This window comes from Hoplias malabaricus, chromosome 7 (assembly GCF_029633855.1).
Source record: "Hoplias malabaricus isolate fHopMal1 chromosome 7, fHopMal1.hap1, whole genome shotgun sequence".
NCBI classification, from domain to species: domain Eukaryota; kingdom Metazoa; phylum Chordata; class Actinopteri; order Characiformes; family Erythrinidae; genus Hoplias; species Hoplias malabaricus.
Window position 1 is genome coordinate 11717589 of NC_089806.1, and position 14537 is coordinate 11732125.

The 14537-nt window shown below is 37.9% G+C and overlaps 2 protein-coding genes and 1 long non-coding RNA gene across 5 annotated transcripts in view; 1 reads left to right on the top strand and 2 right to left on the bottom strand.

The window, feature by feature from the left end:
- The first annotated feature begins 1309 nt into the window (after positions 1 to 1309).
- Positions 1310 to 3464, top strand: pomcb (proopiomelanocortin b). The gene is made up of 2 exons (XM_066676987.1): positions 1310 to 1429; positions 2111 to 3464. The coding sequence occupies exons 1-2, from the start codon at positions 1310 to 1312 to the stop codon at positions 2639 to 2641; spliced, it is 651 nt and encodes a 216-aa protein (XP_066533084.1). The 3' UTR covers positions 2642 to 3464.
- LOC136702104 (uncharacterized) lies at positions 1969 to 5415 on the bottom strand. Its single transcript, XR_010803884.1, has 3 exons — positions 5324 to 5415; positions 3493 to 3637; positions 1969 to 2605 (listed from the first exon to the last, which is right to left on the bottom strand). It is a non-coding gene; the product is annotated as an uncharacterized lncRNA (long non-coding RNA).
- A 1586-nt stretch (positions 5416 to 7001) lies between these two features.
- The window catches only part of efr3bb (EFR3 homolog Bb (S. cerevisiae)), a 33123-nt gene continuing 25587 nt past the window's right edge, over positions 7002 to 14537 (bottom strand). For all 3 annotated transcript variants that reach the window (XM_066676770.1, XM_066676768.1, XM_066676771.1), the window contains 12 exons: positions 14346 to 14397; positions 13998 to 14170; positions 13789 to 13864; positions 13225 to 13386; positions 12612 to 12743; positions 12456 to 12523; positions 11625 to 11752; positions 11074 to 11165; positions 10941 to 10989; positions 10595 to 10701; positions 10463 to 10512; positions 7002 to 10213 (listed from right to left, as the gene is read on the bottom strand). In XM_066676770.1, coding sequence (XP_066532867.1) covers positions 10108 to 10213; positions 10463 to 10512; positions 10595 to 10701; positions 10941 to 10989; positions 11074 to 11165; positions 11625 to 11752; positions 12456 to 12523; positions 12612 to 12743; positions 13225 to 13386; positions 13789 to 13864; positions 13998 to 14170; positions 14346 to 14397 — 1195 coding nt within the window. In that variant the 3' untranslated portion in view covers positions 7002 to 10107. The remainder of the gene's footprint in view (positions 10214 to 10462; positions 10513 to 10594; positions 10702 to 10940; positions 10990 to 11073; positions 11166 to 11624; positions 11753 to 12455; positions 12524 to 12611; positions 12744 to 13224; positions 13387 to 13788; positions 13865 to 13997; positions 14171 to 14345; positions 14398 to 14537) is intronic.

Genomic DNA, 14537 nt, shown 5'->3' on the forward strand with positions numbered 1-14537 from the left:
TCACTACAACTTATTTGAAAAATGTCATTCTCATGATAATTTTTACACCTTTAAAATGTTTTTTTTTTCAATGTATACTGAATAAAGACAATGTCGATAAAAAGAAATATGAACAATTAAAGACACCCTTTGCTTAAATGGACCGATGGCATATAATCTGCTATGTGTGATTAAGAATAATGCATAATCAAACCATTCTTTTAACCATTAATTCAATGTATGGGCACTGTATTAGAAATGCAGAGATTGGCGGAACTATAAGCATCACATGTTAAGAACTGTTCCCTCAAAGAGATACTCTGTTCATGTAAGAAAATTTTGACAGTATATCACCACTGCAAGGCCACAGGAAACATCATCTCAAACCCTACTAAAGTGCTTTCACTGACTCTGTAAAGGAGGACTGCCAATGAAATTGAAGATGTAACCACCCATCCTTTATGAATAAATAGCAGCAGATAAGTGTCATTCATCAGAGCTCCTCCACATACAGCTAATCACTCTATGTTAATGTTCAACAAATTCCAGTATGATTCACCAGCTGATAGCAATACACCAATTGCAGCATATTCCTTTCTCAAAGACATTCAAGGCATTGAAGCACTGCAGTGCCTTAGAAAAGAATTCAGCATGCACTTCAACGAGTGATGTGAAACAAAAGCTGCTCTGATGGTGAATCATAAAATATAAGTCAAGGTCGGCCTCCACAAACTAATAGAAAAATTTTCCTAAGACTAAAGTTTCTCAGAACCATCCAGGTTCCTCTATGTTGTACAACGCTGATATTTAAAAGTTTGGTGTTGTTAGTAACACAAATCCAATTCTGTATAAGGTGAGTTCAGTATGCACAAGCAGTTCAATTTCAAAGCTTTAGACAATCAGTAGGACACTGAGAAGCTGTAAAAAAAATCAGGAAATATTTAAAGTGTTCAGATTTAAAAACTGTAAAATAATTAATATAATAATAACTAAAATAATTTAGCTTTAAAAAATTTAACTTATTAAAAAAAATAAAGCTTCACAATAAATTATTGCAAATAATTCATTACAAAATTGACATTATATTACACACATGAAAATCCTTAAACCATTGCACAAAACATTTTAAAATGTTTTTGTGGTATGTCTTTCAAATCCTATATTTATATAAAAATATGTGTTATTAAAAAAATACCATTTTAGAAATAATATGATTAATATAACAAGCTTTTCAACACTGTTCAGAGAGTGTATTTGGGCTCGCCTGGATGTTGTCTCAGAGTTTTGAATTGATTCCATTATTTTTCACACCATCTTTAACAGGCTGAAGATGCAGGGATCTTCATGGTTGTTGGCTGCAGTCTTCCTGTGTGGATACAGGTCAGGAGTGGAAGGACAGTGCTGGGACATTGCTGCCTGTGCAGATCTTGGCTCTCAAGACAAAATAATGGTAAAATTATATTCTATAAAAATCATGGATTCAAATGATTAGTTCAATATGTGTTATACAACTAACAAACAAAGGTGGCACGGTGGCGCAGCAGGTAGTGTCGCAGTCACACAGCTCCAGGGACCTGGAGGTTGTGGGCTCGATTCCCGCTCCGGGTGACTGTCTGTGAGGAGTTGGTGTGTTCTCCCTGTGTCTGCATGGGTTTCCTCCGGGTGACTGTCTGTGAGGAGTTGGTGTGTTCTCCCTGTGTCTGCATGGGTTTCCTCCGGGTGCTCCGCTTTCCTCCCACAGTCCAAAAACACGTTTGTAGGTGGATTGGTGACTCAAAAGCGTCCGTGAGTGTGTGTTGCCCTGTGAAGGACTGGTGCCCCCTCGAGGGTGTATTCCTGCCTTGCACCCAATGATTCCAGGTAGATTCTGGACCAATGGATAGAACTAACCAACAAACCGAAAAAACAAAGCAGTACACAGAATATTGCATCTTTGAAAACATATTTATTTTCTTCAGAAATTATTCTTAATCATTAAAAAATGCATAGTGACTGTAGGCATCACAGCCTGTGTCCTTTTCTTGAAATCTGTCAAAATCTAAATTTTATTATCAGCCCTTTTTGCATTTTCTAAACTTTAACTTCATATCTTTATTGATGTTCACTTGGCCATTGTCAATGCTTTTTCTAGGAATGTATTTGGCAATGCAACTCTAAGCAGCTGGTGTTCGACGCTGATAACATTCTTCCAAATCAGCAGCAGAACACAGCAGAAGAGGAGGAGAAAGAAAGCCTGGGTCTGGGCGTATTGCTGTCATCGGTGGCTCAGGATGGTGACCTGCAGGCGAAGAGGTCCAGTACAGGGCCCTTTCAAAATGATGACAGACGCACCTACTCCATGGAGCATTTCCGCTGGGGGAAGCCAATGGGTCGCAAGCGCCGGCCAGTCAAAGTGTTCATGGGCACCTCTGTGGAAGAAGCCAGTCCTGAGGAAAAATCCGTGGAGAAGCCCAGCAGGCGACAGCTGTACAGTGCCGAAGAAGGGGCTCCATTACACAAGAAGAACATGAAAGGCCCAGAGAAATACCGTATGACGCACTTCCGCTGGAACGCCCCGTCTACATCTAAACGCTACGGCGGTTTCATGAAGCCCTGGTCAGAGAAGTCCAACAAGACCCTTGTCACACTGCTCCGCAACATCATCATCAAGGATGGACAATAGGATAAAAAGAAAAGGGCAAAGAGACATAAAAAAGCAGGTCACTGAGAATAATGATGTTTTATGGAGTCATAACAATCCCCATGTAGCTGCTCTATGCCCCTCAGGCAAACTCCCCAGGACTCCATAAGATTTCAATGTTATAAATGTGAGGAAAGATCAGAGGTCTCTGACTGTGATCAGAAGCCCTCAAGCAATTTATCAGTCAGCTTCCACCTTACAGCACAAAATTATTATTAAACAAAAAACTATAAATGATGACAATGAATGTACTTTGTATATCCCAGATTCCAACTCATACTCAAACACTTTGATTCAGGCGTTCCTGATTCCTAGTGGGAGGTACTCAGTTATACTGAAATTTATTATACATACACACAGCATGATGTTCTTAAGTGTGCACCTGTGGAAATACCTTTTGGATTTTATAACAACACGTTCGGTTTCATTATTAAACCATAGATGTCCATATCCTTTAGATTTAACAACAATGCTGTAAATACTATTTAAAATATTAAAGTAAATATACAATGTTACAAGCAGTAAGACAAACCCATTGGTCTTTTGTTTGTTGGGGATGGGCTTGAAAAAAAAATCAAACCTGTATTTTTCCCGTTGATTGTAGATGTGTATCTAATAAACAATCAATTGCCTATTCATGGAACAGTGGCAACAATTATGCTGATAACTTAGTAAAATAACATACTGTAACTTATAAAACTAGTCAGACAGCCACTAAACAAGTTCAGAGCTTTACATATGAAACCTCTAAGACTTAACCTCCAGTCACTTATCCTGACATCCACTGAATAAACCATACACTCTGCTTAACAATTTTTGTTTTCAATACATGCCAATGTGGGGCAGCACGGTGGTGCAGCAGGTAGTGTTGTAGTCACACAGCTGCAGGGACCTGGAGGTTGTGGGTTCAATTCTCGCGGAGTTTGATGTGTTCTCCCTGTGTCTGCGTGGGTTTCCTCTGGGTGCTCCGGTTTCCTCCTACCGTCCAAAAACACACATTGGTAGGTGGATTGGCGACTCAAAAGTGTCTGCATGTGTGAGTGTGTGAGAGAATGTGTGAGTGTGTATGTTGCCCTGTGAAGGACTGGCGCCCCTTCCAGGGTGTATTCCCGCCTTGCGCCCCTGAACTGGATAAGCGCTTACAGATAACGAATAAATAAAAACATGCCAACGCCATTTTTAAAATACATAAAAATAAGATATCAGTGTAAGAATCTCATTTTGAAGCATTCTAACTGCCCTTTCTTTTTCAGTTATGGTTATGGTGTCCTGAATATATCTTAAGTCTCATCAAAGAGTAAAACAAAATTATTTCAATGGATTTCTCCTTTATAAAATTGAAAAGACAATGTTTTTGCCTGAGCTTCATCACTCCCTCTTGTCTTCTCCTTGCCTAAGGGCTGTTGTGTGGTCAGTCTAATGTTATGGATTAGCTGCTGTTGCATCGTCCTGGTGGCTGTTGAGGCAACTCCTTAATGTCCCAAAAATATGAAACACTCTGGGTGTCTAGACAAGTGCTGTATAAATTAAACTCACTTCAAATCATTAGTTCAAATCAAGTCCATGACTAAACCAAAAATATCACCCAAACTAAACTCTTGTAATTGTAATGTAACATCTGCTTGATTATTTTCAGAATGAAGAACAACTAAATGGTCCAAAGTCCATATTTTGGAAAGGAGTACAGATCATGTCTTTACAATTTACAAACAATTTTGTATCTAATATTTTACTTAGTGATGTTAATTCCTTAATAACAATGTGAGGTTTACCTTATATCCCTGCAATCTGCGTCTGTACACCCTTTACCCCAGTTTATCAGTATTATGTTTAATGGTTAAACATCAAAGTGTTTGAAAGTTTACAAACCTGTTATCAGACAGATAACACATTTTAAACAGCACTTTATGTTTGATCAAACTTGGGATTTGACAAACAAAACATCATACAGAAGGAACTGCACCTTGTAATGTTGCCTATGAGCCACGCTGAGTAAACTCAGAGTCACCAATAAAACAATAAAAAACAAATGTACGCTAAGTAGCTAGGTGATAGCTTTCAAAACATGGAGAAGTGCATCTGTTAAAGTAGTCTGGATGTGATAAGTGGCCATAGCATTTAACAAGCTGGCTTTCCTGATTGGTAGAACATCACTGAACTGTGAAAAGGAAGGCTTTTTTTGAGTGAACGTTACACGGTCTGAAATGTTCAGTGCAAGATAGTACTGACAATGACTCAATGGATGAGGCCTGGTCACTGCCTTAAAACCACGGACTGACGTTTATGGCACTCCTCACAGACAGTCACCTGGAGCGGGACTCGAAACCACAACCCCTAGGTTCCTGGAGCTAAGTGACTGGGACACTACCTGGTAGTTTTAAATTAAAATTATTAAAACATATTAAATATTTACTAATCTAATTTACACAGAATATCGGTAAATTTGACTATAAATGGAAATGTGCCAAAACGTGATATGTTGTCTAAAACTCCGTTTCTGGTCCGCACAAAAAACGCTGTGCAAATGGAGACGAATTCCTCATGTCTACATACACGTCTTCAACTGTAAATTAACACATTTTGCCGGTGCTCCAGTTGTTTAAAAACTGTAAAGGACAGTGAGAACAGACTAGTTCATGTTTATGTGTGTTTTAAGTCACTCACTCTTCAAAATAAAGCTCCCCTCTGCTTTGGAAACTCTGCTCTTTAAGCTTTTATAGAACTCTACAAAAATCAGCCGTTATAAGCTACGGGTGTGACGGACCAGATCGGGTGAACCAAACATGGCCCACTATTTCGTTTTCAGGGCAACTTTGCTTTCATTCAGTGGATTACCGCTCTCCTATTGCCCTGCAGTTTAAAAAAAATAAATAAATTTCCCAAAATATAGTTTGTTTATAAAGAGAATTTGTGGTTGTTATTTTGTGGATAATTAACCTTACCCCTACTTTAGAGAGACTCTCTGAATGTTAAAAATGAGGAATATAAAACAAATCAAATGTTTTATGACTGAAGCAAAATTGAGCTTTCATTAAGACGAAAAATAATTTCTTTTGATTTGTCTCGCAGCTCCTCGTTAACCGAGGGTGAAGCTAGCTCCATTTAAGGTGGAAGGGGAAATTAAGAAGCTAGCTAGCAAAATAACTTCCACTTCAGCTTCGCCTTCATTTTAAGAGATTTACTGTATATAGGAGAAAATAAGTGGGAACAATTAATTATATGGAAAGGGTAATCTCATGCAGAACCGTTTAGAGAGTTTCTACCGCTCTGAACCCATGTGTTACTAAGCCACCCCTTATTAAAGGAACACTGCGTAATATTTTAACCTAAAAACGACAACTTCTGAGGATGTCCACTGACCTGTAATAGAGAGAGTAGTGTCGCTGTGTTTGTTACTCTGGGCTCAGTACTGCAGAAACTGCACTATGTAGGTTTTGGAAGAGGGTAGGAAGCCACTCACCCTACTGATTTTCATACAGTGCTATAAAGGTGAATTTTACTACACAGAGCCCAAAAATGCCCAAATCTTAGTGTTCTTAACAATAGGCAAGGCCTTATAATGAAAACAAAGTGCTTCTTTCTAGAGTAACTCACCATTTCATAAGTGTTCTTGCTGGTTTTGACAGGAACCAGACATCTAAAGAGTTTATAGCCTTTAAAAGCTACATTACAAAACGTTATCACATTAAACAGATATGACAGGACTGCCTAATGCTTGAGATATAATTTCACAGTCGTGTTTTGATAAGGTTTTGGCCTAAAGGGTGTTTTAATCCAGTCATGGCAGAGTGGTACATGCAGGGAGGTGTGCCCAAAGACAACTTCTTTACAACTCCTAAAACACAGACATTCACTGGTTGTTTTTGGATACGACATTAAACGGCTGTACTTTTGTAGTAGACATTAAGCCCTGGTCCTCAATGTTAAAGAAGTTATTAAAATGACTAATGAAAGAAACACGTTTTACTTAAATAAAAAACATAGTTTTAAATACATGGCCCTTAAAACTGAAACATTTTTAAGGTTCTAACCTATTAATTTATTTGGCATGTGTAATTTGCAACAGACAAATGCAACTTTTAAGGCTGAACAGTTGATACAGGTAAAAGTATGTAAAGGCATTTTTTTTATAAACTTTTAGCTTTAATAACTAGATAAAATTCTACCCAAAATTGTAATTAAATCTATTGTCATTGTCCTGAAAAGTACATGGACTCAGTGAATCTGCCTTGCTTTCAGGGAGAGCTGAGAAGTAATTCTTCTCACACTACAACTCTCAAAAAGATAAAATAGCATTCAGCAACATACATCCATTTGATTTTTTTTCAGTAATGAATGTTTTATTGAGTATTTGTACAATTGACATGTAACAACTGAGTCAGTTTACATGTATAAGCCTATCCATGTGAAATAGATGCAGACAGTTAAAATGTACACAAGGACATCATCCTCTGTTTAAAAGCTGCCTTACACTGGAGACATGAGCAAGAGATCTACCAAATAAGCATTTCCATCATAAATAATCACTGAACTATTCCACTGCACTTGAAAATCATGGGCAGAACAGGACAGAACAGCAACATACTGATGTGGTGGAGAACATCTATAGCCTATGAAGTTAAAAAGGTGAACTCAATACAGACGATTACAATAATAATATAATGATAAACTTAAATCTGATTTAAGGTATTAATGCTAATGCCTGCATTAATCTTAATAGTTCCCTCAAAATTGCACAAGCTAATGCAGCTTCTACAGGCTAGTTTCATGCTGAATAGACTCACAAAAAAAAAAGAACTGGCCCAGTATTTGATTTGCTTATTGTCTAGGAGGAAAACCCTGTTATTATTCTGAGGCTTAAATGAATATGAACCTTGAAAATCAAATCGTTGTTTGGATTTTAATTTGGTCTCTGACTGGATATGTACTAATCCTTTGTGTTTATTATTGTTCTCAAAGGCTTTTAATGAAAACAAAGGTTTTTAATGGAACATCTTTGAAAACACAGAACAAAACCTCAGAAGAACTGGTTCTTTATGGTAAACTTGCTGAATAGAGTTATATTAAGTAGGTTTTCAAATCTATGTGAGAACAGACCACCTACAGACCGATATTTAACTGGTTTAAAAGATTAACTTGGCTTCAGTTTGAAGTGTCTTATAAGACTGAAAACAAACAGCCATAAAAATGGTCTAGACAGAGACAAATATCATCGACACAACTGCCACTTAATGTCACAAGACAAGTTACATCCCATTACACGGTCGAACGCTCTCAGTCATACATCATACACAACCTGAATTCATCTGAGTGTTTTGGGTTTGTTTTTGGTTGTTTTTTGTTTTTTTTAAAAAAGCACATTTCTATCAATCAAACAGAATAACAATATACCTTAACATGGATGAGAGGGTTCCCTCTCTGTAAAGAGCTGGTTACAGCACAACACTGCAGGCCCCAAGACAACCATCACTTTCAAACAACACAAAAAATGACTGGTAAAATCCATGTGTTCCCATCACAGAGAATGAGGCCACCAGAAGGTGAACCAAATGCACACTTTGTCTGATTAGCCACAATGTTCGCAAGATGCATTGAAGGGCATAATGTGATTTGAATGACACACTAGGGAGAGACTTGTTCTTTCAAAGCACCCAAGGAGACACATTTGGCAAAGTTACAATCACAAGGCTTATTTCAGCAACTAATATCTCACATATAAACTGATTCATACATCTAAATCTGTCCCCTTAATCCCTAGACTGTGAAAAAATAACGTTTTGTGCTGCTGTATATTCACTGATGTTAGTCATGTCATGCTGGTTAGTTAATTCATGGGTACACACACACACACACACACATACACACATACAGGCCCAGCTCTATCTAAGCTCTATACATCAGTGTTAGAAACTCTCCAAATAAAATCAGTGCAACCTAAAACTAACTTTGTCATCTCCATTGTCATTTAAATAGTTTGCATATACTGTATATTTGTTTGCTTATTCATTTAATTGTATGTTCTATACATAAATATTTAAAAAATGAACACTGATGCGCTCAATTGGAAAAGACTACAGTGCGGCGGAACCAATGAAGCAATTTAGTAGTTACAATCTTATGCAAAAAAAGTTTCACCACTTTTTTTTGATTTTCCAAATGAAAATATATCCTAATTTACAAAAAACTGCATATTTTCTCAAGATTAATTCCATGTGCACTTTTATTCTCTGTGGAGGATGTGCCTCTTAGTTTACAAACTGAAAATTACACAGCAAGTTCACCAGTGTTTAATCAACTGTGTTAAATTAACACTGAGAGTGTTGACAAGTTTACACTTTTACACCAACGGTGTTGATTTAACACTGGCGAATTTGCTGTGTAATAATACAGTTTTAAGGCTGAAGAAGCTTTTGTATAAGATGTAACTGTGGGGAAAAAAGACTAATAATTAAATATGAACAGGAAAACAACCCAGGGGTGACTTAGGAGGGGGAAACCAAGCTAAAACTGGACTAAACTACAGTTAATTACTGGATAACAAGTAATTCAGTAAGATTCTGGTTTAGTGCACAAACACTTCTGGACTGAATTCAGAAAACTGGCCCCATGTATCTTAAAGCAAGCAGAAATGAAAGTGTTATAGCATTATATGGAATATGCACAGCAGAATAATGAAAAGTGCTTGTTAAATTAAATAAAAAGAAACTATCTGCAAGAATTTGTTAAAGATATTCTGACTGAGATATTCCAATATACTCCAACACAAAATAATGTCAGTAAAACCTAAACGTACAAAACAATTTAAAAAAAGAACTGGAATAAAATTAGCACCAATATAGAAAGACATTAAAAATTAATTGGTAAAATAACTCATAAAGGCTTAAGGTTTAACAACATCTACGTGGTACAATCGCTTTGAAAGCCTTGTCTAAATAGATGTGATCAGACTAATTGTTTTGAGTAATTGGTAAAGTAGTTGGCATTCCACAACTAACAAAGCACAATCAATCACTGCCAAATAAAAACCCCCAAACAAACAAATAAAAACACAATCTCTGGCCATCCATAATATACAAAACTAATATTACTTTAAACTGGCAAACAATGGTAAAATACTCCTCAGATGAAACCAGCTTTGTTCTTGCAGGGCCTAGCAGAGACAGCTTTTAGCTGGAGAACAACAGTAATGAGCTAAATGTGTCTAGAAGGCCATTCTCTTCAGTCCACTTTCATTCTGTCGTCATTTTTCCATCAGTAGTCATAGTGCAAATTGCCATGAGCATTGACTCTGGTAGTCAGGAGATGAGAGAGATAATGTAGGAGAACATTTCTGCCCATGTAGTGCTTCTGCAAATCTCAGTCACAGAGATAACAAATCACAGACTCAACTCCATCCTCAAACACTCTCTCCTCTCCTGGCTACCGCTGGCCTCTTGGAGACTGTGGTGCTAATACACACACAGGTCTGGAAACTTCATCTCATACACGGGAACAGAGCGGCTCTGATTTTGACCATAGCCTGCTGTGATGGTCCCAGAAGGACTTGGTGGGGGCCTGCAGGGAACAAAACAAAATAGAGTAATTTATAAGGTTTTCCCAGTTTCAATACCTCTTAAACATGGTAAAAGCCCTGTAACACAGAGCTGTTGCTCAATTTGCAGTCAGAACTGATGCCTTATTACCCATATGCAGAAAAATGTATATCTTGTATTTAAAAGATGTTTTCCTGATATTTAAATAAATAAAAAATTGCAATATCATATACGCTTGTGTTTTATTAACCAATATGACACTGTTACCCACCTGATTGTTATTTCGAATATTTGACTGAGTTTGCTCTGTAGCATTGTAGCCTGTGAAAAACAGCATAATATCAGTCCTGGACTGGAACAGATTTTTCTAAAAATTAAATATGGATCTGAAAAGCACACTCACTCTGGCTCCACAGTGGGCAGCTATCTCCTCAAATGGAGCTTTCTGGAACTTCTCCACAACCTGTCTCCTCCGCTCTCTCTCTTGTTCCTCCATACCCACACTGTCAACTGCAGAACAAAGAAAAAAAAGGAGAGACTCAGCATCCTCACACGCTCTAAATACCTGAGGTGGCAGAGTATTTATTACAATTATTGACAGAATAAATTACAATTTACTATTCACACCTGCCAAAAACGACACTATAGATTATTTGTGTTTCACTGTATAGCGGCAGGATGTGTGAAGCCAGTATCTGCTTAGTTGGGAACTAACTGAAATCTCAGACTATTTATTTAGATAGACACACCTATGGCATTCTTCAGTGCCTCAAATGTGATTTCCTCTGCTGGTGTTCTCTGTAAAGAGGGTAATAAAGAGAGGCATTAGCCAGAGTGTGAGTGAAAAAGTAAGACAGATGTGTTTCTGTATGAGCATCTTACTTCCTCTTTTTCAGGACTGTTTCTGGACTCCACCTCCACCTGCAAGGAAATTGTTTCTCCAACGCTCTTCCTCTTCGACAGCCTGTCTTCATCTGAAGTAACAGAACAAAAGCTGCAATAAATACCCCCAGGCACAAAAACTGTACTTTTGGGGAAAATAATTTTGGAGAACTAGTGTTACACAACCAACTCCCCACCTCCTGTTTGGTTTCAATCAGAAGCTCAGGCCTCCAAATCTAGGTATGGCATTGGTAGGCGTTTTTACAATCATTCCTTTTTCAAAACAATACTGAAATTTTGAGAATTGGCATATAGTTAAATAAAAAAACATTTAAAAAAAAAAAAATAAACCCCCAAAAATTAGACAATAGAATTAGATATTTTCTTCTTAATCAATACCATTTCTACAAGCCAAATTGCTGATATTTGCACGGGAACAAACAGAGTTTTCAAAGCTATACACACTATGTAGACCAAATACATTAGTAAAATGTACCATGAATATGGCAAGGCTCAGCCGTGATTTGATGTTTTGAACTTTCTGTAAGTACCTGTAAACTGAGGTATATATGGGGTGGTCATTCTGTCAGTGTTATAGCCACTGCCTCCCAGCACCTCAGTGATTTTAGCTTGATGGAACAGTGCTTCTCCTTCTGGCTTCTCCAGAATCTCAGGGATTCTGCCACAGGAACACGAAATAAAAAGAAAGACAGACATGAATCTTAGCAACATCACTCACAAGGTCGCATCCTTCTTCTAATACAGCCCTTAAGTCAGTAGTCTCACTAAATGAAGTGAAAACCTTCACCTCTGTTTCTAGAATTAGATTTTGTTTTATAGTTTTTCTAAAGAACAATACTGTACCTCCATTCATGACTCACTTCAAAATAAAGAACAAGAACATCTCTTTTTACAAAGGAAGAAAATGAAATCACAGAGCTATTTTGAAGGCAGTTGTGCGCTCCCATTTGGGAGTGCACACAAAGACTTTCAAAGCATCCTCAAACTAAACTTTAGTTTCAGTTCTAAACTGAAATTAATACAAACATTACCATTTGATTATACATTTTGATGAAATGAAACTAGAGCCTTGTGCAAAAAAAAAAGAAATTCCCATTTCTGTCAAATCTGGACTGAAGAAGATTTATATTATGTGCCAAGTAAGCAGCATTTTCTGTTAACTGCCAGGAAGAGGCCATCATATTATTCATAACATGCATATCATTGAGAGAGAGTGAGTGAGTGTGTGTGTGTGTGTTGCACCCAGGCTAAGCATGACCATATGTTCTGCTGGTTTATCCTGCACATCCTATACGCCTTTAATTGTAAATATTATACTTCCAAACACTAAGGACAAAGTCAAAAATTCAAACAGGATTTACTTAGGAACTTCAATAAAGACATCTTCAGGCAAAAGAAACGGCGATTCCTTCTGTCTCATCTCTATGACCTGAAACGAGCAAACATATATTTATGTGATTATACAGATGCACAGAGACAGAGGCAGAGACACACACTGAGTGCTGTGAAGAACTGACCTCTTGGACGTGCTGGCAGAAGGCAGGCACAGAGGTAAGTTGGGAGATGAGGTTGAGGTACGCAGCAGAGAGGGCATGAACAGCACAGCGGTTGTACACAGGCAACGTCTCCTCACTGGCCAGAGCCAAGTCCTGCAAACGCACAAAATGAATACCACTGTGAAACACTTCAAGCATTTGTAGTGATTTCTCAGTGGCATGAGTAGGTGCACTGTAATGAAGAGGATATTTTAAATACATACTGCATGATATTAGTGTTAAATTGTTTATATGATTCCCAGTAATAGTTTATGTAACAGCTGCACCATGTGGCAAACCAGTTACTAATGGATTAACATCACATAGAAGTAGAAATTAGCCAGTTTTGTCAGGTAAAATTATGCAGTTCCACAGTAGATTTAAAATAGTGTAGAAATGGTGTATAGATTTTTTTGGGATAGTGAATAGAATTCATAATTAGTATTTAATTATTAATAACAACATCAATAACGATTTTCTGTTTACTGACAAATCTGGCTTTAGACTAAATAAATAAATCTGGGTTTAGACTAAATATAAATGGAAGATGAACAGCTAAATAAAAACTCTCAAACATAACAGATTACAGTCTGACCTGCAGGGACAGAGCCAGGCGGATGAGGTCCACAACCACCTCTTCGGTGGCGAGCTCTGTACTGATGAGAGCAAGGAGCGAGTAGAGCAATTCAAAGTGCTGCTGTATGCTGCTCTGGTCTTTACACGACAGGTAGATGTGCCTGTACAGCTGGTGAGCATGCTGCAAAAGACACAGAAAGACAACATTCATGCTTGTCCTTACACATCCATCCATCCATCCATTATCTGTAACCGCTTATCCAATTTAGGGTCGTGGGGGGTCCAGAGCCTACCTGGAATCATTGGGCGCAAGGCGGGAATACACCCTGGAGGGGACGCCAGTCCTTCACAGGGCAACACAGACACACACACATTCACTCACACACTCACACCTACGGACACTTTCGAGTCGCCAATCCACCTGCAACGTGTGTTTTTGGACTGTGGGAGGAAACCGGAGCACCCGGAGGAAACCCACGCGGACACAGGGAGAACACTGTCCTTACACAGTAGAACAATATTAAACAGCTGAGTTACACATACCACAAAATTAAAATACTGACTCATAAAACTGAAACTGTACCTTCTTCATGAAGAGGTTGTCTTGACGAGAGCACTTCTCCATCTTTAATTTGAGTACAGAGATGTCGGAGATGATACTACGGAAAGACGGAAATTTCAGTAAATTAAGATGATTTTTTTAGCATTCCCTTACTTTTACAATCACTTTTCTATGATAATTCACTCCTGAACTAAATGTTCATTCATATCCTCATTACTGTTCGTATAAACCTGATGGAGGAGAAGTTGGTGAGGTTGCCATGGCGATCAATAAGGCTGACAAGGATTTCGAGGACAAGCAGGCGGATGTGTGCATCCTCCAGCAGGGGGAAGGACAGGAGTGGGTCCAGGAAGGAGCTGGGCAGAGCGGTCAGCATATTTGTGCTCTGAAACCCACTCGTCACCTATAGGCCAGGTGGAGTAAAAACATAGGCCTTTTCAATACACTCTGCTTAATTTAATAGACTATTTCCAACCAATTCTTCACAAATATGTCTTTAAATTTGGTCTTTTTAATTGTGTTTTTTGGTATATCCTGCAATTTGTGTTTGTGTAATGAAAGGAAGTAGGCAAATTTACCTGTCTCAGAGATTTTAACAACATGAGCTGGATCATCCTGTCAGCTTCAGACCTGAAGAAAACAGACCTGAAGTGAGTTTATATTTAGACCTTACAGTCATCAGTTTCATCCAGACTGGCAGTTGTTTCTGTGCTTAATGAATTATTAATATTTTGTAATATTTTGATATTGTTCTTCAATATTAATGCAGT

Excerpts from the sequence above, each read along its gene's own strand:
- pomcb (XM_066676987.1), top strand. The coding sequence starts at position 1,310 with ATGCAGGGATCTTCATGGTTGTTGGCTGCAGTCTTCCTGTGTGGATAC. Across the intron at positions 1,430-2,110 it reads GCTCTCAAGACAAAATAATG|GAATGTATTTGGCAATGCAA; the intron begins GTAAAATTATAT and ends TGCTTTTTCTAG.